General features: G+C 34.5%; 3 protein-coding genes across 6 annotated transcripts in view; 1 reads left to right on the forward strand and 2 right to left on the reverse strand.

Annotated features, from left to right (window-relative positions):
* Window positions 1-450: 450 nt before the first annotated feature.
* Unc-115a (actin binding LIM protein Uncoordinated 115a) overlaps window positions 451-23,188 on the forward strand; it is a 114,999-nt gene continuing 92,261 nt past the window's right edge. For 3 of the 4 annotated variants that reach the window (XM_089738883.1, XM_028184761.2, XM_089738884.1), the window contains exon 1: window positions 468-742. In XM_089738883.1, the coding sequence (XP_089595009.1) occupies window positions 739-742 (4 nt within the window). In that variant the 5' untranslated portion in view covers window positions 468-738. Of the gene's footprint in view, window positions 743-23,188 lie in introns of all 4 variants that reach the window. The other variant, XM_089738885.1, reaches the window with a different exon arrangement.
* LOC149499787 (uncharacterized) lies at window positions 11,600-19,588 on the reverse strand. Its single transcript, XM_089738901.1, has one exon. The coding sequence runs from the start codon at window positions 19,318-19,320 to the stop codon at window positions 18,454-18,456; it is 867 nt and encodes a 288-aa protein (XP_089595027.1). The 5' UTR covers window positions 19,321-19,588; the 3' UTR covers window positions 11,600-18,453.
* On the reverse strand, window positions 11,600-20,311 carry LOC149499786 (uncharacterized). Its single transcript, XM_089738893.1, has 2 exons — window positions 19,559-20,311; window positions 11,600-13,960 (listed from the first exon to the last, which is right to left on the reverse strand). The coding sequence occupies exons 1-2, from the start codon at window positions 19,585-19,587 to the stop codon at window positions 12,067-12,069; spliced, it is 1,923 nt and encodes a 640-aa protein (XP_089595019.1). The 5' UTR covers window positions 19,588-20,311; the 3' UTR covers window positions 11,600-12,066.

A 23,188-nucleotide genomic window follows, 5' to 3' on the forward strand; every position in this document is an offset into this window, starting at 1 on the left:
TATGTGCTGATGACTTAAATTATTTTGTAGTTGACGTTGTAATTGTATGTTAAAATTATGGACAGAAAAGAGACTGTCAAGTACTCTTCGCGTCATTTTACGAAATAATATGCTCTCTGTTTAGTATGAAACTAAAACGCTTCCAGCTTCCTTAGGTCTGCGAACATGAGGATTGTTTCTATACAGTGGTATTCCATTCTTTTTAATCCAAAATAACATGTCTATTCAAATACTATAGACAGAAATTAGGTAACATACTAGCTGCTACTTCAGATGCATGATAGAAGTTTAGTAGTAGCTTGAAAAGGCTTAGCCACGCAGGCCATTATCATCAAAGTATTCTGTTTTTATTTCACTCCAATATGTACACGAAGAAATACCTGACGAAAATAAAGCAAGCTTATGTCTGACTGAGTGAACGCACATTGTATATGATTAAAGTTTCACGTTGAAGTCCACAGTGTATCCACAGATTATATCGTCTTTTGAACAGAGAGCGGCACACGCGCGTTTTTGACAATAGTTGAAATCATTGAATTGACAGCAATTGCATCGGCGGGTAGCATTGCGTTCGAATATAAATTCAATTAGATTTTTCCTTGAGAATCACATAATTTTTAATCTGTTTATCACCGCTAATTTGATGTGTGTAGTAATTAATGTTAACGTGATAATGAATATTTAGTGAGTCCAGTAAATATTCCTGAGTCGCGACCTGGCGTGAGCGGTATCATCAAAATGGGTGAGTACGCCGGTTATTTCTTTTATTTTTATTGAACTTGCTGGACATTTATTGTGTATTCGATCAGAATATCTAATAGTAAGAGCACTGCTATTTTTCTTCGTGAAATTCTTATGTGAATAATATAGTCAGCGCTGCTGAATTTTTGCTACGATTATCGATTTTCCTCATGCGTCCTTTTTGAGTTTGTAAGCCTAAAATACGCATAATAACAAATTTACCTTTGGCTGTCGTGCTATTTTCAGGTTGACGTTGATATTACACCGCAAATATATTTCCAAAAAAATTAAATCATAATTTTTCCTTCTCAATATTTCTTTAAACCAAATAAATACGAAACATTTAGCTGAGAAGTGTTAATATTTTCATGTTGTAAGAAGTTACTAATTTTTGTGACCTTGAGTCTACTTGTTGCCTAGAAAAGTATGGAAATTTCTAAGTAACTTCAACAAAAACTTATACTTACTATTATTTTATTTAGTTTATTTTATAAGCATACTTCATTAGATAAACATTATGGAATTAATTACAAATATTACATAAATTCTTTTGGGAAAACTTAAATAATAAAGAAAGCAATTAGTAGTAATATTATATGATTTGTGAAAGAATTTGTAAAGAATATTGTAAACTCAGTCACAAATATGAACAATTTGACTAAAAATAATTAATCAAAATCAAGTTGATTACAATCAATATTAAAATAATACAAATTCTACAAATACATAAACATTTTAAATAACAAATTTGAACAGAATTACTAAACTAGTTTTGAATGGATTTTGTTTAAAAATAAGATTAAAAAGCCAAAAGAAATGTAATATGAATGACAAAGTTCATACTTATATGTAAGATTCCTTAATAAAATGAAGACCGCTCTAGGATTTTATTTTTGTTGCAACTTGACACAGTGAATAAATAGTAAATCAGAATGAACTCAAATGAGGAATATTGATTACATGAATGAGAACTTCATTGGTATGTATATTTTTAAGTGATAAAGTCACTATTAAAATAATATTGTTAATTTTCAGACACCTTGCAAATGAATTAAGATTAATAAGTTAAACTAATTTACCTTGATGTTAAGATAAAAACTGCACAAAACACATTGAAGATAACAAATACTGATAATGAATTTCCATTTTACTATCTTCAAATGTTAAAAGAGATAGCTGAATATTTAGCAAAAGCACTGCATGTGTTCAGTGCATAGAGAATCTTCACCATCACACATGAATATGTGATATTAATTACCTATTAAATATTTGAACTACTATATATTAACCTGCTCATAATCGATGTACCGATTGCAGATATCAACTCAAAAATATGTAGAGTGTATGTGAAGTTTGTAAATATTAAATTTAATTTAAGTATGATAAAAAAATTCATCATCATCAGTCTGCGGCAGTGCACTGCTGGACATAGGCCTCCCCCAAAAAATTTTTAAAAAATTACCCATAGTTAAATTAATCATATTTGCAAATGTCAAAGTAAATAAAATAAATTAGAAACATATTTCAATTTGCTTGTTATTTGGTATAAAAATTATCAAAAAAAGTTAGATTACTTTATTTTTACCAGTATTATGTTCTATTAACATTACTTTAAACTAGGACTTTCATATAATTTGAACAAATTTTATATTTCCGCAAGTTTCATTTAAAAACATCGAGTGGAAAAATGAATTTAAGCCAGTTTCTGCTTGTCAAGTGTCAGTGCCATTGTGCGGTACATTTTAGTAATAAACATAAATTGAAGCTGTCGTAAAGGGCGTAGGCCATAATGACCTGAAGGCTGATGAAATCATTGATGCAGGGCTTGTGATCATCGAAGCGGTACGGTGTCCAGTTACGGTGTCGGGATCGCATGCTCCACCGGTTTCTCTCGTTACCATGATGTACTGTCTCCAATTTAATATTCTATGATTACTAGGGAAATTTGTAAAGGTTATACAAAAAACATTGATGATGTGTTCATCTAATCCAGGGGTTCCCAAACTTATTTTGTCTACTGCCCACTTTGAGAATAAATGATTTTTTAACGCCCCTTTTTTTTTACCTATTAAAAAACCACTATTGCCAGAGTTCAGTCGGTATCTAAGAGTGCTCCTAGATAAAATTACAAATCGCCTCACAAGCCTCTACACAACGCCCCTATTTTTTTCTGGGTCTCCTACCGCCCCTCTTTAGGCCTGCAGCGCCTACAAGGGGGCGTTATCGCCCACTTTGGGAAAGGCTTTAGAAATAACGTGGAATACGTTTTTCTATGCTGGTCTAGTAACTCAAATTATGCTTGAAAGCTACAGGAATCATTTTGATTGCGGTTTTGTGATTTTTAACTTTACTACTATTGCTTTAGTGTTTCTGCACCATACAAACGAACTTTTGCTTTAGAATTGCGTATCATCCATCTAGAGGTCCACCTAGTCAGGTCATAAGTATTGTCACACAGTACAAAAATTTTCTTTTAGAATGCTGGCCACAAAAAAGTTTATTGAATTCGAATTTCGAATTGTTCATGAAAATAAAACTGTATACTTTTAGAATTTTACTTATTTTTAAATATGGATTGGACGCTTAAAGAAGACCGTGTTGCAGTTATTGCGTTGCATCGTTGCGGTTACGCGCCAATTCAAATTTTTTACATACTGAAAAATTTGACTATAACCAAAAGATTCGTTTATCGTACCATCAAACGATACAATGAAGACTCTAGTGTAGATGACAGGTCAAGAATTGGTCGCCCTCGGTCTGTTAGGACTCCAGCAGTGATAAAAGCTGTGGAGGCGCAAATTCAAAGAAATCCCAAACGTAAGCAGAAACTGTTGGACCTTCAGATGGGGTTAAGCAGAACCACGGTGAAAAGGGTGTTAAATGAAGACTTAGGGCTTCCGTCATATCGAAGAAAAACAGGACATCGTTTGAATGCTCGTCTAATAGACCTGAGACTGAAGAGATGCCGCGCTTTGTTGAAGCGGTACGCGGGAAAAAAATATCGGGAAATTCTTTTTTCGGATGAAAAAATTTTTACCGTAGAAGAGAGCTACAACAAACAAAATGATAAGGTGTACGCACACAGTAGTGAAGAAGCGAGCAACCGTATTCCGCGTGTCCAACGAGGTCATTTTCCATCCTCGCTCATGGTATGGTTGGGAGTTTCTTATTGGGGCTTAACAGAGGTACATTTTTGTGAGAAAGGTGTAAAAACTAATGCAGTTGTGTATCAAAATACAGTCCTGACGAACCTTGTGGAACCTGTTTCTCATACCATGTTCAATAACAGGCACTGGGTATTCCAACAAGATTCGGCGCCAGCTCATAGAGCGAAGAGCACACAAGACTGGCTGGCGGCGCGTGAAATCGACTTCATCCGGCACGAAGGCTGGCCCTCCTCCAGTCCAGATTTGAATCCGTTAGATTGTAAGATATGGCAACACTTGGAGGAAAAGGCGTGCTCAAAGCCTCATCCCAATTTGGAGTCACTCAAGACATCCTTGATTAAGGCAGCTGCCGATATTGACATGGACCTCGTTCGTGCTGCGATAGACGACTGGCCGCGCAGATTGAAGCCCTGTATTCAAAATCACGGAGGTCATTTTGAATAAACTTTAGTGTCATAAGAATCTATATTTTGTTAAGTTCATTTTGGTATATGAATGGTTACATAATGAATAAACTTGTTTCAATTATTTTACATTAAACATGTGACAGAATTTATGACCTGACTAGATATATAGAAAAGCTGAGTGTATTTGAGCCCGATGCCATTCCTTGTAGTTCACAAAATAACTTACGTGCCCTCGTCCCTTTTTTTATTGCCCGAGCAGGCAGACGAGCATACGGCTCACCTGATGGTAAGTGGTTACCGTCGCTCATGGACGTCAGCAATACCAGGGGCAGAGCCAAGCCGCTGCCTACCGCTTAATATTTTTGTGGTAATAAAGACAATGTTTACATTCGATGAGACTATTCTTTTGTTTAAATAAAATTCATTACACTAGTGGTCCCCTGGTAGTCGAAATTCGACTATAATTGACTGAAATTATAGGTTTGTACACTATTATGATTCTATGGTCAAAGACTAATTAATAGACTTTTATAATCACAGCTTTCGCCAAGGCTACAAAAACAAATAGGTATTATAAGACAAACAATATTCAATCTATTCTCAATTTGACCACAGACTATAAGCAATAAGAAAAGTTTGACATTAAACAAATAGTATGCCTGCGTGTGTGTGCCAAATACATGGTAGTGTGTGTAATGTTTTTATTTATTATTTTAATGTATTTTTTATGCATAATTTAATAAAATATTAACATTCTGCACTCCTCTATATTCTGTATAAGTGTGGGAAATTTTATACTATTCCGTCCGCACAATTTTCGTACAAAAGGGGTACAAGGTTTTTGCTTCACGTATTAATATATTGATTATGTTAGAGCGTTCTAAAAGTCAGTCGGCTTTTAGGCAGACTGCGAATTACGAAAATCCTATTATAATTAACACCTTTTCGGTACGGTCAGGTTGTTGACTGCTCGTCGTGTTTGACCTTGACGACGTGGATGTTGTACGTTTGAAGTTGACTTGTTAACTAACCATTTACTGAAATAACGTTGAAGTTTTTCGAATTTGAACGTATGAAACAAAAAAATGTTTCCTGTTTAACATTTTGAATTGTATATACATTTATTTATTTAATTATTTAAAAAAGTACTGCCGCATCACAAACATTTGACATTGAAAATAAAACTTAAACTATTTAATTTATGGCCTGATTGATACATGTGTATGGCGTACATAACATTGGCAATTCAACGGCCCGATGATGGAATACAATAATAAAAATAAAAAGAATACCTAATGAAAACATACTTTGAAATTCAAATTTAACAAGTAAAACAGTAATAAAATTGTTGAAATATTAATATGAATGCCTAATAAATATCATGTCATATCAAAAAAAAAAAGAAGAAATGTCAATATCAATATAATATCAAGCATCATTACGCAATATATTTCCCTACTTATTCGCTGGTAACCTAAGAGGCTATTCATTCTAACTGCACCCGGACTGGTAGGTGAGCTCACAGTCTCAACCTGAGAGAATTTGCTAACACTAGCCCCAGCAAGAGTAGTGCTTCACAGAATCTACCACCGGATCGGAATCGCGACCCACTGAGAAGATCCGGCGAGAAACTCAGAGGGCGGTGTCTATGGGTAATTTCGCAATATTAAAATGAAATATTGTGTAGCTACCGTAATTACTTATAAAATGGGGTAGCAAGGCTTTCTGAAGAGCTGGTAGTGGTCAATACAAACAAACAAACGAATCTTTCCTCTTCATAATAATATTAGTATAGATTAGTATAGAAAAATACGATGTAAGATGATACGGTGGCTGTATATATAATAGCTCAGATATAATTAATTCATCTATGCATATATATCTTTTATATGTATCAAGTTATTTGATTGATATATAAAATTAATTGTACGCTAGATAAAACAAATTAAAAATAGATGTAAAGCAGAATAAATAAAAACATGAAAATCTGAAATTACATTCTCACACATTAATGTTAATCATTCAAATCATGAATTAAAAAGTCATTACGACTGTACGCTGAATCCGAAAACTTCATTAATTTTAATAGTGCAAAAAACCCCGAACTAGTACTACAGAATATAAATTATAGTATTCATAATTTTGTCTTAAAATGCTGAAGCTTTGGCGCCGCCTCGACTGTTTCCTGTTAAATTATTTAAAGTATCCCTTCAGGCAATAACCTAAGTTGTTTCCATAATAAATAATAGTTTAAAAAAACTAACAAAATACGCTTTTATAGAAAGCCCAACTAAAAAATAGTTCAGCATGGTATCAGTAGCTATAAATATTTGATGTACAGATATGAGTAGAAGGGTTATTTTGATAATATCCTGAAAAGAACCCCACGCTTTTTTTTTACAATAAAATCATTTTTTCTTACACTATTTTTATTTCAAATTTATTAAAAAAAATATTCTATTTTTAGTTTGATTTTCTATAAAAGCGTATTTTGTATTTTTGTAATTTGTATTTTTTTAAACTATTATTTATTTTTCAATATTTTTTTTATTAATTGTCATCGGTAAGTATACCATATTTCGAGTAAATCCGACGTTTTGAAGGGGGTCAAAATCATATTCAAAGATACGTTACATACCTACTACTAACATACATACGTCTGAAGCTAATAATAGCGTTTTAAAAAAAAGGAAAGATATACACGGTTTTTTTCAAAAATGGATTGTTACAATCGAGGCATAGTTACGTAATGCACATTGTGCTGAATGAGATCATCTCAAATATTCTGGTTTCAGTTTATCTATTCTACGAAGCTGGTTCTGTGGTCATTTTGTATTCAAAATAAATAAAAGAAGAGCATCAGACTTGACGTCATAAATACATTCAATCGCTGGATACATAAATATAAAACATAGTCTACGTATACGTACGTAGTATACGTACGTATATAGTATTACGTATATTGAGAGGCGTTACTAAGTGGGTACTAAAATAGTTCATTGGTTGTTACGTAACTCAACTCCTGGAAATTCAGGTAAAGAATAACTTGGCTTAATTCAAGAATGTGTTATGTGGTCAATATTCGAACCATTAATAGGACCGTGTTGATCAAGAAAACGTTCCCAAAAACTATTCAGCCATGTTTTTTTTCCCACTTCTTTGCTGGTAGCCTAAGGGGCTATTCCAGCTACGTCCGGACGGGTAGATGAGCTCACGGGCTCAACCTGAGGGAATTTGCTAACACTAGCCCTAGGAAAAGCAGTGCTCCGCGGAATCTACCACCGGGTCGGAATTGTGACCCACTGAGAAGATCCGAATATCCGGCGAGAAACTCGTGGGTAGTTTCTTATAAAAATCGAAACTCCTTCGAGCCGCTTACGTGCATTTCGTCACGACCCAAACATCAACAAACATCTCTACACAGCGTGTCTTGTGTGAGCTTATCACGGTATTACGTAGCTACCAGAATTACCACAGCCACTATACAATAGAATAAAATTGTGATACCATTGACACACCATGTGATACAGTTGAATCTTCAACCTCATGTTTCAAGGGGGCGGCACCATTCCCTTTCTGATGTTTGTTGTTTTCAGCAATCCCTTAATATCAGGAGGGGCGTGCACTTTTACCCAACTGGGCAGTGAAAGCAATCATAGATACCATAATGTCAATTATCATGAGCGACTCTTATTTATTTTTTGTCTGTTTTTAAATTCAGTTCTTGTCAGTCATCTATTTTTTTTCCTACCTAAGCTGATAGCCTTGAGAGGCTATATCAGCGTTACCAAACGAGTAGGTGAGCTCACGGAGCTCAAACCTGGCGAAGTTGCTAACACTGACCATAGCAAGAGCAATGCTTCGCAGAATCTACCACCGGATCGGAAACGCGACCCACTGAGATCTGACGAGAAACTCTTTGAGCTGTGTCTGTGGGTTAGTGTACTCGCCGAGCCCTTCGTCGCAAGCGACGGGTTCGACGAGAACGATGACCGGTGCTTGAGGTACCTGAAAGCACCGTTAGTGGATCGGGAGGATCCGAAATGACGTGGTCATCTATTTGCAGGTCTTAAAGTATTACAGATATTCGTTTCAAACTGAAGTCTCGACGATTACAATTGAACTTCTAAACTTATAAAGAAAATATTTATATCGACAGCAATACTTAAAAGAGCATACATAATTCCATTAGTTTCACTTTCCCTTTTATCGCAACCTAGGTGTGGTGTATTAGAATCTTATATAAGATTTATGGACCGAATTTATGGCTCAAATAATAATCTTTTGATGAGTCAGACACTGGGTCGCTTAATTACGTACGCTGATAAATATAGGTGAAGGCGAACCGGGTCTCGATTTGTGTTTGGTCAGAAACTATCGAAACACTTTACATTAATAAATAGCTACATAATTCTTTGTATAAGTTTTGCGAAATGTAATTTATTGGTACTTTTTTTTTATAACTTCCCGAATATTTCTGCTAATAAAATTGAAACGTTTCAATTGTGTAAACTGAATTAAAATTTTACGAAGCTGTTATGCTTTTGAGTACTTATTTCATAAAAAAATTTTTTACTGTTTAATATATTATGCCAAAGTCTTGAACTATTTATTACCTAACCCATTTTAACAGCCGAATATAATATAAAACATTTAGTTTTTATACCCAACACATTTTTCTTATCACATGTTAGTATTTTCTTTTCTTATATTTAAAAATGAAACATTATTTGCGATTGGTTGAATTGTAATGAACGAGACTATAAAACAGGTCTGATAAGATAGCAATTCTTTCATAACCTCACGCGGCACCCGAAGCGATAAACTTCATTATTAGCTGCTAATCCATTACTGGCGTCGCCCAAAAATGTTACTATTACCCTTGATTATTTGCGATCGATCTACATTAAATACATTAATATCGTTGTTTTAAATGTGAATGTTGTTTATCCGAATTTGGTTGATACAATAGACGTAACCCACAATTTATTCATTGGTCAAATTTCAATTAATTTTACTTTTGCATGCGGTAAATTATCGTTCCGATACGTTCATATGGAATAATTTCGTCATTAGTCACAATGGAAGTATTGTAATTGTGTCGATATGAAATTCTTAGTAACAGAGCTGAGCTTTTAGTGAATTCAATTTTGTTATAATAGTTTATTGTTGAATTCTAAAATTGAATCGATTAATTCCAAGGGCGCCTGCCTCCTGGCTAAAATGAGTTAATAAAGACTTTGATTGGAATAACAATATTCTATATTAACGATTATGTATCAAGATAATTGTCAATGTTTGAATGAATTTGAAAATTACATCCTGTCAATAAAGTATCGCGAATGAATTTTGTTTATGGTTCCAAACTCAATTTTTTTTTATTGTTACGTTGGCGCAACTGTTCTCCATTGTGGCGCGGAGTTTGAGTTGCATCTGTTATTTATCAAATCAAAACTTAGTCATGTTGACTATTTTCTTTGACTATTGCGGTGTTGTGCACTCTGAATTCTTGCTAGAAGGTCAAACGTCAAAAACAATTATGTCAAAAACAAATATTTGCGCATTATAGGGCGCTTAAGAGACTTGTTGCACGTGGTCAAACCAAGATTTCAGACTTCTGGCTTGAGGTTTCATATGTCTAATTAGTATTGCTGTTAACAATTTATATTTTTTTTATAATTCTTGTGAGTCTGTGTAAGGTGTCCGAAATATTGTATTATTGTATCCGATTTAGGTCTGTCATGAGACCTGATTGTGATGAGACCTGGTCTGTGATGAGAAATGATTATAATGCTTGGTGTCATAGTCAGATTAGATTTCCGTGTCGTTTAGATTCGATAGATTTGTGCGTTTATCACCATGTAAAATTAAAATGTAATTCCCGACCAGTATTATTATAAAAACTTTTATTATAAACTTGTATTATAATAACATAAAAGGTAGATCGTGGTAGAGATGTCACGACTTAACTCATTTACAGATAATCGGTTCACACGATCTTACCTTTCGTGTCATGATTATTAAATTTAACAATCGTGTTTTGGGACCATTTTTGTGAGATACTTGTTGGACTGCACGCTATTCCTTCACAGTGGAAGTCAATCGTGAACATTTGCTAAGTACGTATTTTACAAAAATTAGTACCCGCCAGCCGGATTCGAACACCGGTTGGTGCATCGCAAGATACGAATGCACCGAACACGATGACTTCAAAGGTCAAGTTTATAGCTGTATTCTTATTTTCTAGTATTGTTCTAAGGCTTCAATAATTGAATAACATCAGCGTGTTTATCTACTCTATCAAAACGAATCCATAAAAATCCAGTGAAACTTCATTATTTACGTGTTTTGTTTATTAATTGGACTTTGACGTACTTTAAGAAAATCATTGAAATATTGAAATTTATTTAAAATTTCGACAGTAGATAAGCTAGATGAGATAAAAAATGTAACGTTTATAGGTGACCGATTCACACACGACCTTTCAATTTTATATCCCTAAAGTACCTAGTCAGGTCATAAATTGTTTAATGTAAAATCATTGAAATAAGTTTATTCATTATGTAACCATTCATATACCAAAATGAACTTAACAAAACATAGATTCTTATGACACTAAAGTTTATTCAAAATGACCTCCGTGATTTTGAATACAGGCCTTCAATCTGCGCGGCCAGTCGTCTATCGCAGCACGAACGAGGTCCATGTCAATATCGGCGGCTGCCTTAATCAAGGATGTCTTGAGTGACTCCAAATTGGGATGAGGCTTTGAGCACGCCTTTTCCTCCAAGTGTTGCCATATCTTGTAATCTAACGGATTCAAATCTGGACTGGAGGAGGGCCAGTCTTCGTGCCGGATGAAGTCGATTTCACGCGCCGCCAGCCAGTCTTGTGTGCTCTTCGCTCTATGAGCTGGCGCCGACTCTTGTTGGAATACCCAGTGCCTGTTAATGAACATGGTATGAGAAACAGGTTCCACAAGGTTCGTCAGGACTGTATTTTGATACACAACTGCATTCGTTTTTACACCTTTCTCACAAAAATGTACCTCTGTTAAGCCCCAATAAGAAACTCCCAACCATACCATGAGCGAGGATGGAAAATGACCTCGTTGGACACGTGGAATACGGTTGCTCGCTTCTTCACTACTGTGTGCCTACACCTTATCATTTTGTTTGCTGTAGCTCTCTTCTACGGTAAAAATTTTTTCATCCGAAAAAAGAATTTCCCGATATTTTTTTCCCGCTGTTACGCGGTGAGCGGTTTTGTAGTTTTAAAAAAAACTTTATTTTAATATACACTGAATTTATTTATCTTTTACAAAAATCTGATGTTACACGGACAGAGTTACGATGTTATAAGTTTGAAGATTGATGACGAACTTTTTAAGTTTCAAGGAGAAAGAGAATTTATACATGAATAGTATTTACTAAACAATTAGTAAATGAGTCATTTAGACTATGAACCGTATTGGTAAACATATTTAGAATCCGTAAGGACACAATTAGTAAATGACGGAATTTTACAGATGTGAAAGAAATACAATATTAACTAATGTTCTAATTCCAAATGAAGATCTGATGTAAAGTAAACAATATACATATGATTTAGTAACATGAGGAAATAAGTATGTTATATAGTAACAATGATTTAGAACTTAAGAACTAAGAGTTAGAGTACATTATGTGTTTATGAGAATTGATATATGACTTAGGTACTAGTGTGAGGGGCATAACATAACACCTCCCCCCTTAAAACAAAGGTTGAGCGTTGGTGCTCGAACTTTGAGAATTAGGATTTTCTGGATTTTCGATGTCATCTTCGTCTTCGGAGATGCACGATGTAGGATGACCGATGTTGGTCATTGGAATTGAAATTTGTGTATTTCTTCTTCTTGAAGAATTATCAAAGCAATTGTTGAAAATCTGGATACATCCGCTATTTGACCTTCTTCGGGTCGCAAATGGACATGGAAAATTCTTGAAGACTTTGTATAAGATGTATGTAAGCATTGTGATTCCGATCGAGAAATAGATCCATGAAAAACTTGACTCATGTTTCTTCATGAAATTTTGTGTTTTGATTTTCTTAATTTCCTCTGAATATTTGTCAATATGGTGCTTGATTTGTTGTAATGAGTCCAACGGGATCTCATTGATTGGAATTGGAATTAGATGTGGTATTTCAACATTTTTTAATTCTTGGAAACAATCGTCAGTTGTTATATCCGGTGTGACGATTGGATATGTGATGTTTTCATTTGATGATTTAAATGCTGTGAGCGTGCTGTAGCCAGTATGGAGCTTGCAAGATGCTGGCAGCGTTATGATTCCTGATCCATAGAGTTTGTGGTTCGACACTTCACCATTACATTGAAGTACACATTGAGTTACTGTGCTTAATACGTAGAGCCATTTATCACTTTCTAACTGCTGAAACGTTGCTATTTCCGCAGGAAATGATGTGACAGTGCATGATTTAGGAATTGATTTTGATTTTGCTAGCAGGACTTCAAGTTCACATATTGGTCTTGAAGTAGATTCATAGACGACCATATTTTTGCATAACCGTTGTCTTGATGCGAAATTGTTGCAGTTTTCCAACGAACTTGTAGAAATATACTTTTCTTGATTTTGATTAGTGGCTAAGAATATATGCTCTGGTAGGATGGTGGAGTGATATGAGGAATTATGATGTTGTACAGGGATTGAATAAATATGATATAATTTAAAATTATCGTTTGTAACTAAGGGAAATTCTAAGATGTATACGAGGCGATTTGAGTAAACATAAGCTGATAAGGTAGAAGAATCTAATAAGGTATGAATATTATCTAATGTTACGGATGTGACTAAGCGTTTATTTGTTCTAACATGATTTGACAATAGAAGCTCTTCGTAGAGACGCTTGAGAGAAATTATCGATGGGTGAACAGTATTTGATTTAGCAAAAAGAATACTAGTTAGACAATCGTTTATATCGTTTTCTAAGTTAGTTACTAATTCTAGAATTTGCAGGGAAATTGTGGAAATTTCTTCACTTATTTTAATATCGAATACAGTATTCTTTGTAGTGTTAATATACTCGTTTAGACGATTAATATTTTCATTGATAATTCGTTCGTCGTATGTGATTTTGAATATAGATTCATTAAAGTTTTTAATTGTAGAAGATGTAATTTGTAATTGTTTTTGCATTAGATTCATTACATCTAATTCTCGTTTTTCTAAAGAATTAATGCATTCGTTATAATGTTCAGCATCCTGTGCGTCAGGTGTACCGATTAACCATTTAAGAACAGAGCTAAGGCCATCAAACAATTCTCGTTTAACACGTGAATTTTTGCCTAAGTAAAGGTTTAATTCCGAAAGTCGGTTTTCGATTTTATTCAAATTAATTTTAAGGTATGATTTTGTTGACCGTACATGAGGAAGACGTGAATATTGTGAGGATACACTTTCAAAGTTTTTAGCAAGGCGTACAAGAGATTCGTGAGATATGAATAGGGGTTTAAGATCTTTATATATTACTAATTTCCATGATTCTTCGTATGGGTATAATGTTCCTTCATCTTTAAAGAACAAACCTGATTGCGAGGTTAAAGGGTTGATGAAATTTAAACTTGCGTGGATTCCAGTGGTTGCCCTGGAATAGGCAAAATATTTCGATTATAATGATTTTGTATAGAATGTTGAATAAATTTGTAAACTTTGTAAATAAGGAGGTATATAAACATTTTAAAAATCGAACAAATAATAAAACTAATATAAGGATTTGAGAGGGTTTGTATAAAGGTATTTGTATCTTGGATGGCTGTAGATTGGCCTATCCTGTAAAGAAATATTTCTAACTTAAAAATAGAATATGAAATATAGTAGACTATAATTTTAACATAACTTATGAATTTTGAAATATTAGAATTTAGGATGAATTATCGTTATTAGGATAAGGTCTAAGACGATTTGAGTGAACTAATTGGGTTTTTCCACCCTTTTTAATTAGGAAATTTTCATTGAAGCCAACACGAACTATTTCGTATGGGCCTTCCCATTTAGAATCTAGATTGTTAGGATTAGGAACTTTTAGCATAACTTTATAACCTATTTTATATTCTACAGAATTCTTAATTTGATTGTCATAGCGTTCTTTCGCTTTTTCTTTCATCTTTTCTAAATTTTGTAAAGCAGTTTCTCTAGAGACCTTTAAACGTTCGTTTAAGTCTTTTAAATAGTCACAAGCTGTGTAATCAGAGATTGGTTTTAGAGAGTAGAACGGACGAGGCTTAAAACCAAATAAAAGTTCATGAGGAGTGTAACCCGTGGAAGAGTTAACTGAGGTATTATGACATAAAATAGCGAGAGGGATGATTTGGTCCCAATTTTTATGACGACGATTGCAATACATGCGTATATGATCTCGAAGAGTCGCATGGAATCGTTCGAGAGCGCCATTTGTTTGAGGATGATATGCTGTACTGAATGTATGATGACATCCGAGAAATTTTGTTAATTGCTTAAGAACGTTATTGGTAAATTCGGTACCTTGGTCCGAATGAAAACGCTTTGGAACACCGAAGTGTTGGCAAAAATGTAAGATTTGTTTAGCAATAGTGACTGCTTCTTTGTCAGGAATAGGATATGCTTGAACAAATCTTGAGAGATCGTCTTGCAACGTTATGACATATTTATTATTATTATCACTAATTTCTGAGTATGAGACTAAATCCATTGATATACGCTCAAATGGTTCAGTAGATTGAGAGGTTATGACCATAGGTGCTTTAAAAGACTTACGTTGAATTTTATTTCGTTGGCAAACGACGCATGATTCTATGTATTCTTTAATGTCGTTTGTCATTCCTTTCCAGAAATATTCATCACGAATTTTTCTAGTTGTTTCTGAGACTCCACGATGTCCTGATAGAGGTTCATCGTGATAGGTGTTTAGAATATTAGGAATTTCTTCGGGCTTAGGATAACATATTTTATTTTCACAAATTATAATTTTACAATTGTATGATTCAGCGATGTATGAAGATATATAAAATTGTTCGTTGATTTCTAGTTTACACGTATTATCATTTTTAAGATCTGGAACGTACAATGTATCGATTTCATGTTTTTGGAGACATGAGAGAAGAGATTTAAAATAACTTTCAGAATCCCAAGGATCGAAGTGTCTGGGTCTAGTGCATGTAAAGAATAAATTTTGATTATGATTTGAATTTAACAAATATACTTCGTATAGAGATTTTTGATTTTCTAAAAATGATTCAGTTTGTGAACATAAACTGATAGCTTCATGAAATAGATTATTTTGTGAAGGAGGTTCACATGACATAGGAATAAATATATTTTTGTGCTTAACATCTAACAATTGATCTGGAGACATTTTAGTAAAAGAAGTATTTATATTGGTACGATCTAAGGATTTGTAATGTTCAAAATTTATTTGTAGATAATCGTCTTGATCATCTTGACTTAAATCTATTACGTTAGAGTTCATAATAGCTGGACGAGACAGAGCGTCCGCATTAGTATTCATTTTTCCTGCTTTATAAACTATCTCGTACTCGTATTCTTCGAGCTTGAGACGCCATCTTACGAGACGACTGCCTGGATCTTTGATTGAAAATAACCACGTCAGAGGTTTGTGGTCAGTAACGATTTTGAATCTTCTTCCGAAGAGATAAGGTCTGAAATGCTTAACTGCCCACACTATGGCAAGCAACTCTCTTTCGATAGTTGAATAATTAGACTCGGCTTTATTTAAAGTACGTGAGGCATACGCGATTGGCAAATCTTTGCCAATATCTCCCTGTGAGAGGATAGCACCAATAGCATGTAACGATGCATCGGTAGTTAATACGAAATCTTTGTTGAAATCGGGATATTGAAGAATTGGAGTCATGGTTAAAATTTCTTTACATTTATCGAATGCTGACTGCTGATCTTTACTCCATATAAATGGAACATCTTTCTTGAGTAAGCTCGTTAAAGGTTTAGTGATTTTGCTAAAGTTAGGTATAAATCTACGATAGTATCCTGCGAGACCTAAGAATGATTTTATATCTTTACACGATTTAGGAATAGGAAAGTTTTTAACTGCTGAAACCTTTTCAGGATTTGGTTTCACGCCTTGATTTGTGATGATATGACCTAGATAGGCAACTTCTTTGCGCATAAATTCACACTTGTCGGGTTGAATTTTGAGACCATATTTACGGAGTCGTTCTAAGACTTCAGTTAGTTTTTGTTCATGTTCCTGAAGACTAGAAGCAAAAACGACTATATCATCTAAGTACACAAAACAACGCTCTCCCTGCAATCCGTACAGAACGCTATCCATAGCGCGTTGGAAAGTAGCTGGAGCATTTTTGAGTCCAAAGGGCATTCTTAAAAATTCATAGTGACCATAAGGAGTACTGAATGCTGTCTTAGGAATATCCTTTTCATCAAGTTCAATTTGGTGAAAACCTGATGCTAAATCTAGGGTAGTAAAATAAATAGAATGACCTAACTTGTCTAGGATGTCGGTGATGTTTGGCAAAGGGTAACTATCTCCAATAGTGATTTCGTTTAATTTCCTGTAGTCTATGACTACACGCCATTTCTGTTTTCCAGAAGCGTCAGACTTTTTAGGGACAACCCAAATGGGGCTGCTCCAAGGAGATGAACTAGGTTGAATAATTTTTTGGTCTAGCATTTTTTCAACTTGAGATTTTACCTCTTTTTGATGAACAAAAGGAAACCTATACGTTTTGGTATTAATCGGAATGTCAGAAGTAGTAGGAATTGAATGTTTTGTATTGTTACTAAAAGACAGAGGTTCGTCTTCTAAATAAAAGATATCTGAAAATTTTGAAATAATTTTGTCTAGAGAATTTAGTTCTTCGTTATTTAAATGGTCAGTTCTCACGAGTTGACGAACTTTATCTCGTTTATCGTGGACGCCATTATTTAATGAGTTTGTAAAGTTTATTTGTGAATTAGTATTATTTGAGTTATTAATTAATGATAACGATTTAGTTTCTACTAATGGTAATGATGTGATCGTCTTATCACGGTCGCTTGAGTTGACACAAGTTATGAGGAATCTTCCATTGGAAACTGAGATAAGTGCATTTGGTATGGTCAACTCTTTGTCTAGGGATTGCTTCTCGACGAACGCATTACCATTACATATGTCTTTTGTAAAACAAGCTATCACCGTTTCAGATCGCTTTCCTAGAACTTGTTTACAATCCGACGGTGACTCATCTTTATCACCGAGAGTTGTTAACTTGTAATTTTTGTCTTTAAGACGCATGGTCTTAGATTGAACATAAATGGTAGCATTGAATTTGTTCATAAAATCGTTACCTAAAATACCATCTACACTGATATTTAAGTTAGCAACGTGAAATTTGAATTTTGATAGATTATCGAGGGACAGTTGTGCTGTACCAAAACTACGAATGGTAGAGTTAGTTCCAGATATTCCCACAATAGACACGATGTTCGATTCATCTAGAGGGGCTGTACCTATTTTGTTTCTATTAATAACAGAAATAGCAGCGCCTGTGTCGATAAGAAGGGTTACTGGTTTTCCTTCGATGTGAAACTTACAATAAAGTAGATTTTCTGGTGGTACATTGAATGATGATATTTTGTAAGTTTCTATATTAGATTGTTTTTCAGAGCTAGAAGTCGATTTTGACTGTGAATTCAAATTAATGATTTCGTTAGATTTAGGATTCGATTTAGAATTAGATTTAGTTTTTGATTTAGAGTTAGATTTAGTTTTTGATTTAGAATTAGAATTTGATTTTCGTTTAGAACTCGATTTAGAATTTGATTTTGTGATTTTGTCAAGAGGTTCTGATGATTTTTGAGTTGAAAAAGCTTTAGGGTCTACAAAGATCTCGAAGTCACTGTCTTCGGTTTGAGTCGCAACGTCACTAAGTTGTCTCCGATAGACTGCTGAACTATGTGAGTTACTGTTCTCGAACTGAGGGGTGAAAATAGCTGTTTGTTCCCGATGAACTGAATTAACAACATTATTTTCTGTGACCTGAATTAGATTTTTATAGTTTAAAGCTTTTTGCTTATTGTGTTTGTTAGATTGATTTAGAACGTCGTTTGATTTAGTATTGGGCTTTAAATATTCGCGGTTTCCGAAGCAGTGCCCGTGAGCTCGGCCGCCTGCGAGTTTAAATTATTAATTTTGATTGAGTTGTGATCATGTTTATTTCTTTGATTATATTGTCTCTTACGACATTCTTGAATTAAATGACCAGGCTTCTTGCAATAGTTACATGATTTTAAGGGAGTTGAAACATTATGGTTGCCAGAGTTTGGTTGTGGAGTTCGAATATGTCTGGATTGACCATGATTTTGATATGGAACTGTGCTAGGGTTCATATTAAAAAGTTTTTGTCTAGCACTGTTCATATTTCGAATTTTCTCTTCCTGTATAGCAAAATTTCCGGCGTCAGTTAGATTGTTGAAATCTCTGGTTCTAAGCATTACGCCTATGTCAGAGTTTAAGCCGTTAATAAAAACGTTGAGAGCTGTTTCCTCAGCAGTAATTTTACGTCCTTCTAGGGTGTCATCGTTATATTCGATACACAGTTTTTCAATTATTTTACTTCGACTAAGATTCACGCGAAGAAAATAGTCAGTAACAGTTTCTTTTGATTGTTGGAACATGGATTGTAGTTCTAACATAAGATGTCCTAACGTTTTAGTTTGAGAAAACTTTTGTATTAGGAAGCATTTTAAGTCAGACCATGTTGAAAACTGTTTGGCATGAACGTCTGATGAACTTGGCCCAGTGATTTTATTCAACGCGTATATTAAAAGAACCATTTGTTGTTGAACAGAAGCTAAACTAAACGCGGAGTCGCACGATCTGATAAATCGATACACTTGGCTAGGAGATGATGTATTAAATTCTGGAATTAATTGTAAGAGTGTAGCAATTGTAATTTCTAGAGCCATGTTTTTGTTTTCTGCGCTAAACATTTTGAATGGCTTGATTTAAGAAAATAAATATGATTTAAGAAATAAGGGAAAAAAAAATAAAAAATCTACAAAAGTCGCGAATTTGATTTGAGTTATGATAATTTAGGATTTAAGATGATTAAAGATTTAAGATTTGATTTAAGATTTTGTTCAATATATATGATTTAGGAAAAAGATTTAGGATTGTGTAACAGATTAAGGATTAAGGATGAATTCAGAGCATATAGAAACCACTTACCACAGTACAATAAAAATTAGATTCTGCATGTGGGCTCTCGTCTGTTCGGCGAAGTTATTTCAAAAGCCTTCAGCTACCGTGCTTGATTCACGTCGTCTTGCGGTTGCTGGCTGCTGCTGGGCGATGTGTGTCCCGTAGTTGCTGCTGCTGCTGTTGCTTGGCGATGTGAGTTCCGTCGCGATGCGGTGATGCACGTTAAAACTTCGTCTTGGCGATATTTCTATGCGGAATCCTACCGACTGCGCCAAATTTGTTACGCGGTGAGCGGTTTTGTAGTTTTAAAAAAAACTTTATTTTAATATACACTGAATTTATTTATCTTTTACAAAAATCTGATGTTACACGGACAGAGTTACGATGTTATAAGTTTGAAGATTGATGACGAACTTTTTAAGTTTCAAGGAGAAAGAGAATTTATACATGAATAGTATTTACTAAACAATTAGTAAATGAGTCATTTAGACTATGAACCGTATTGGTAAACATATTTAGAATCCGTAAGGACACAATTAGTAAATGACGGAATTTTACAGATGTGAAAGAAATACAATATTAACTAATGTTCTAATTCCAAATGAAGATCTGATGTAAAGTAAACAATATACATATGATTTAGTAACATGAGGAAATAAGTATGTTATATAGTAACAATGATTTAGAACTTAAGAACTAAGAGTTAGAGTACATTATGTGTTTATGAGAATTGATATATGACTTAGGTACTAGTGTGAGGGGCATAACATAACACCGCGTACCGCTTCAACAAAGCGCGGCATCTCTTCAGTCTCAGGTCCATTAGACGAGCATTCAAACGATGTCCTGTTTTTCTTCGATATGCCCGAAGCCCTAAGTCTTCATTTAACACCCTTTTCACCGTGGTTCTGCTTAACCCCATCTGAAGGGCCAACAGTTTCTGCTTACGTTTGGGATTTCTTTGAATTCGCGCCTTCACAGCTTTTATCACTGCTGGAGTCCTAACAGACCGAGGGCGCTCACTTCTTGACCTGTCATCTACACTAGAGTCTTCATTGTATCGTTTGATAGTACGATAAACGAATCTTTTGGTTATATTAAAATTTTTCAGTATGTTAAAAATTTGAATTGGCGCGTAACCGCAACGATGCAACGCAATAACTGCAACACGGTCTTCTTTAAGCTTCCACTCCATATTTAAAAATGAGTAAAATTCTAAAAGTATACATTTTTATTTTCATGAACAATTCCAAATTCGAATTCAATAAACTTTTTTGTGGCCAGCATTCTAAAAGAAAAGTTTTTACTGTGTGACAATACTTATGACCTGACTAGTTATTTCTGAATATGTTGTTACGTCTACTTTATTTCTTATTATTAAGTGCTGTTTCTTTAGTATGATATTTAAATTACGTATATAATTTTCGGTGTTTCCCGGGCGCTATGACAAATCCTTCTGCAAACAAGGCTTGTGGAGAGTTCTTAACGGTAGGCAGCGGCTTGGCTCTGCCCCTGACATTGCTGACGTCCATGAGCGACAGTAACCACTCGCCATCAGGTGGGCCATACGCTCGTCTGCTTACAAGGACAAAAAAAAAATTAATAATAATTCTAGTGTTTACCTTTGAAAGTGTACATATAGACAAAATTCAAAGGACTAGTATTATTAAATTTGTTTTAAAAAAAAATGCTTTTAAATCATCTTTTACTCTGACGCGTACTCTAACGAATTTCTCCAAAGCAAGGTGGTCTGAACAATCTAGATCCTAATTAAGGTGCTGCGTTATAGTGCACAAAATATACGATTATCTCGAAGATATTTGCACTAAAACTGGCCTTCAGTAATACGGATTAAGCCACGTAATTAAACATGCATTCGGTGTTGTACAGTGCATTCATTATCAGGAATTTATCGCGAAAGGTGATGGAGGCTTGCAATAAAACGCCCTTTTGCGAACAGATAATAATTAAATTTAATTATTTAAATGTGGTTTTATGATGCTATTTATAAGTGCGAAAGTTCAATAAATGTCCGATGCTACGGAGATCTAATAGCAGCATACTATTTATTGAATGTTGGGTTAAGAGGGAATCTCTGGACTTGGAGGCGGTAAGCGGGGCACATCGGAGTTGAATCGACTAAAACTCATTAGATTTATTATTTGGTCTATTTGATACTTAAATGGTATTAATTTTGTTTTAATTTAGATTAATTTCATATCTATGAGATCGGCTAAGTAAGTGCTTCGTGCTCAAATAAAATTAAAATTAAAAACCCTGAGGAACGGTATCATATTGACGCAATAGTCGTTTTTGCCAGGTACTTCTTTTTTTTAAATTATAACTTCCTATTTAGCGCATTTGTGAACGAAGATATTTTTTCAGTGTCAGCACTGCTCTTTTGCTGTACGATTAGTTACTTAAAATTAATAAACTGCTCCTGATTATTATTGAACGACTGTTCAAGAGCTTTAACTTCGCGAACGCTGATTTTAGTTATTGCGCAATACTAAGGAGCTTTCTGCTCGATTTGCGGAAGTACTTATTCTGTTGTATTCTCGGCGCAAATGTTTCACAACATTGTTAAACTACAGGAAACAGCACATATATAAATGGACCTATTGCGGTCGTTGCAATTTGTGCAGCATTGAATTAAATGTTTTTACTAAGACAGTTTGTAGAAGCTAGTTATTATAAATAAGCTAGGAGAGCTAACCAATACGTATAAACTTTTAATAGGAAGCAGAATTGATTATTATTATTATTATTTTTATTGCTTAGATGTGTGGACGAGCTCACAGCCCACCTGGTGTTAAGTGGTTACTGGAGCCCATAGACATCTACAACGTAAATGCGCCACCCACCTTGAGATATAAGTTCTAAGGTCTCAGTATAGTTACAACGGCTACCCCACCCTTCGAACCGAAACGCATTACTGCTTCACGGCGGAAATAGGCGGGGTGGTGGTACCTACCCGTGCGGACTCCCAAGAGGTCCTACCACCAGTGATTACGCAAATTATAATTTTGCGGGTTTGATTTTTATTACACGATTTATCGTAAACAATGGAACGTTTCTTATAGCGACCTTGTTTTGCCTTTATTATGTTTTATTTATAGTTTTTTGTTGTTGTTGCGTAGAGACGCGTTTTATCCGTTCTCGTTTTTTGAACCATCTGGAAGCGAGCTTTCGAAAGCGGCTTTTCATTGTCGCCGCCTCGACAATGCCCTCTTTGGTCATGACTTGTAAGCTCAGGCGCATTAAGTTAATTTAAGAGACTGTTTTTTTTATTTATTGTTGCTTTAAAAATCTTCAGATCATACGAATCATTCAATATATGAAAATATCGTTTTTACTTCCAGCTTCAAGGCGTTTTCTTATTTTTTTAACCTCAGTAAAAATTGTGAACTTTTTTAATTATTTTTTTATTGCCCTTGTAGGCAGACGAGCATACGGCCCACCTGATGGTGAGTCGTTACCGTCGCCCATGGACCTCCGCAATGCCAGGGGCAGAGCCAGGCCGCTGTCTACCAAAAACTTCTTAAAATTACCAAGAGCTTCTTAAAATTATATCTAACTTTGTTTATCGACTAGAATTTCTGGTTTCTTTAGATCTTTAAAGGCATCGCATCGGCCAGTTGTGATCTCAATTTGTTT

This window comes from Bombyx mandarina, chromosome 26 (genome assembly GCF_030267445.1).
Source record: "Bombyx mandarina strain Sakado chromosome 26, ASM3026744v2".
In the NCBI taxonomy this organism is placed as follows: Eukaryota; Metazoa; Arthropoda; class Insecta; order Lepidoptera; family Bombycidae; genus Bombyx; species Bombyx mandarina.

Bases quoted from the DNA above. Each gene is read 5' to 3' on its own strand.
- LOC149499786 (XM_089738893.1), bottom strand. From the start codon at position 19,587: ATGCAGAATCTAATTTTTATTGTACTGTG. The intron at 13,961-19,558 runs GTAAGTGGTTTC...TGCCTATTCCAG, and splicing joins CTAATTTTTATTGTACTGTG to GGCAACCACTGGAATCCACG.
- LOC149499787 (XM_089738901.1), bottom strand. From the start codon at position 19,320: ATGTTTAGCGCAGAAAACAAAAACATGGCTCTAGAAATTACAATTGCT.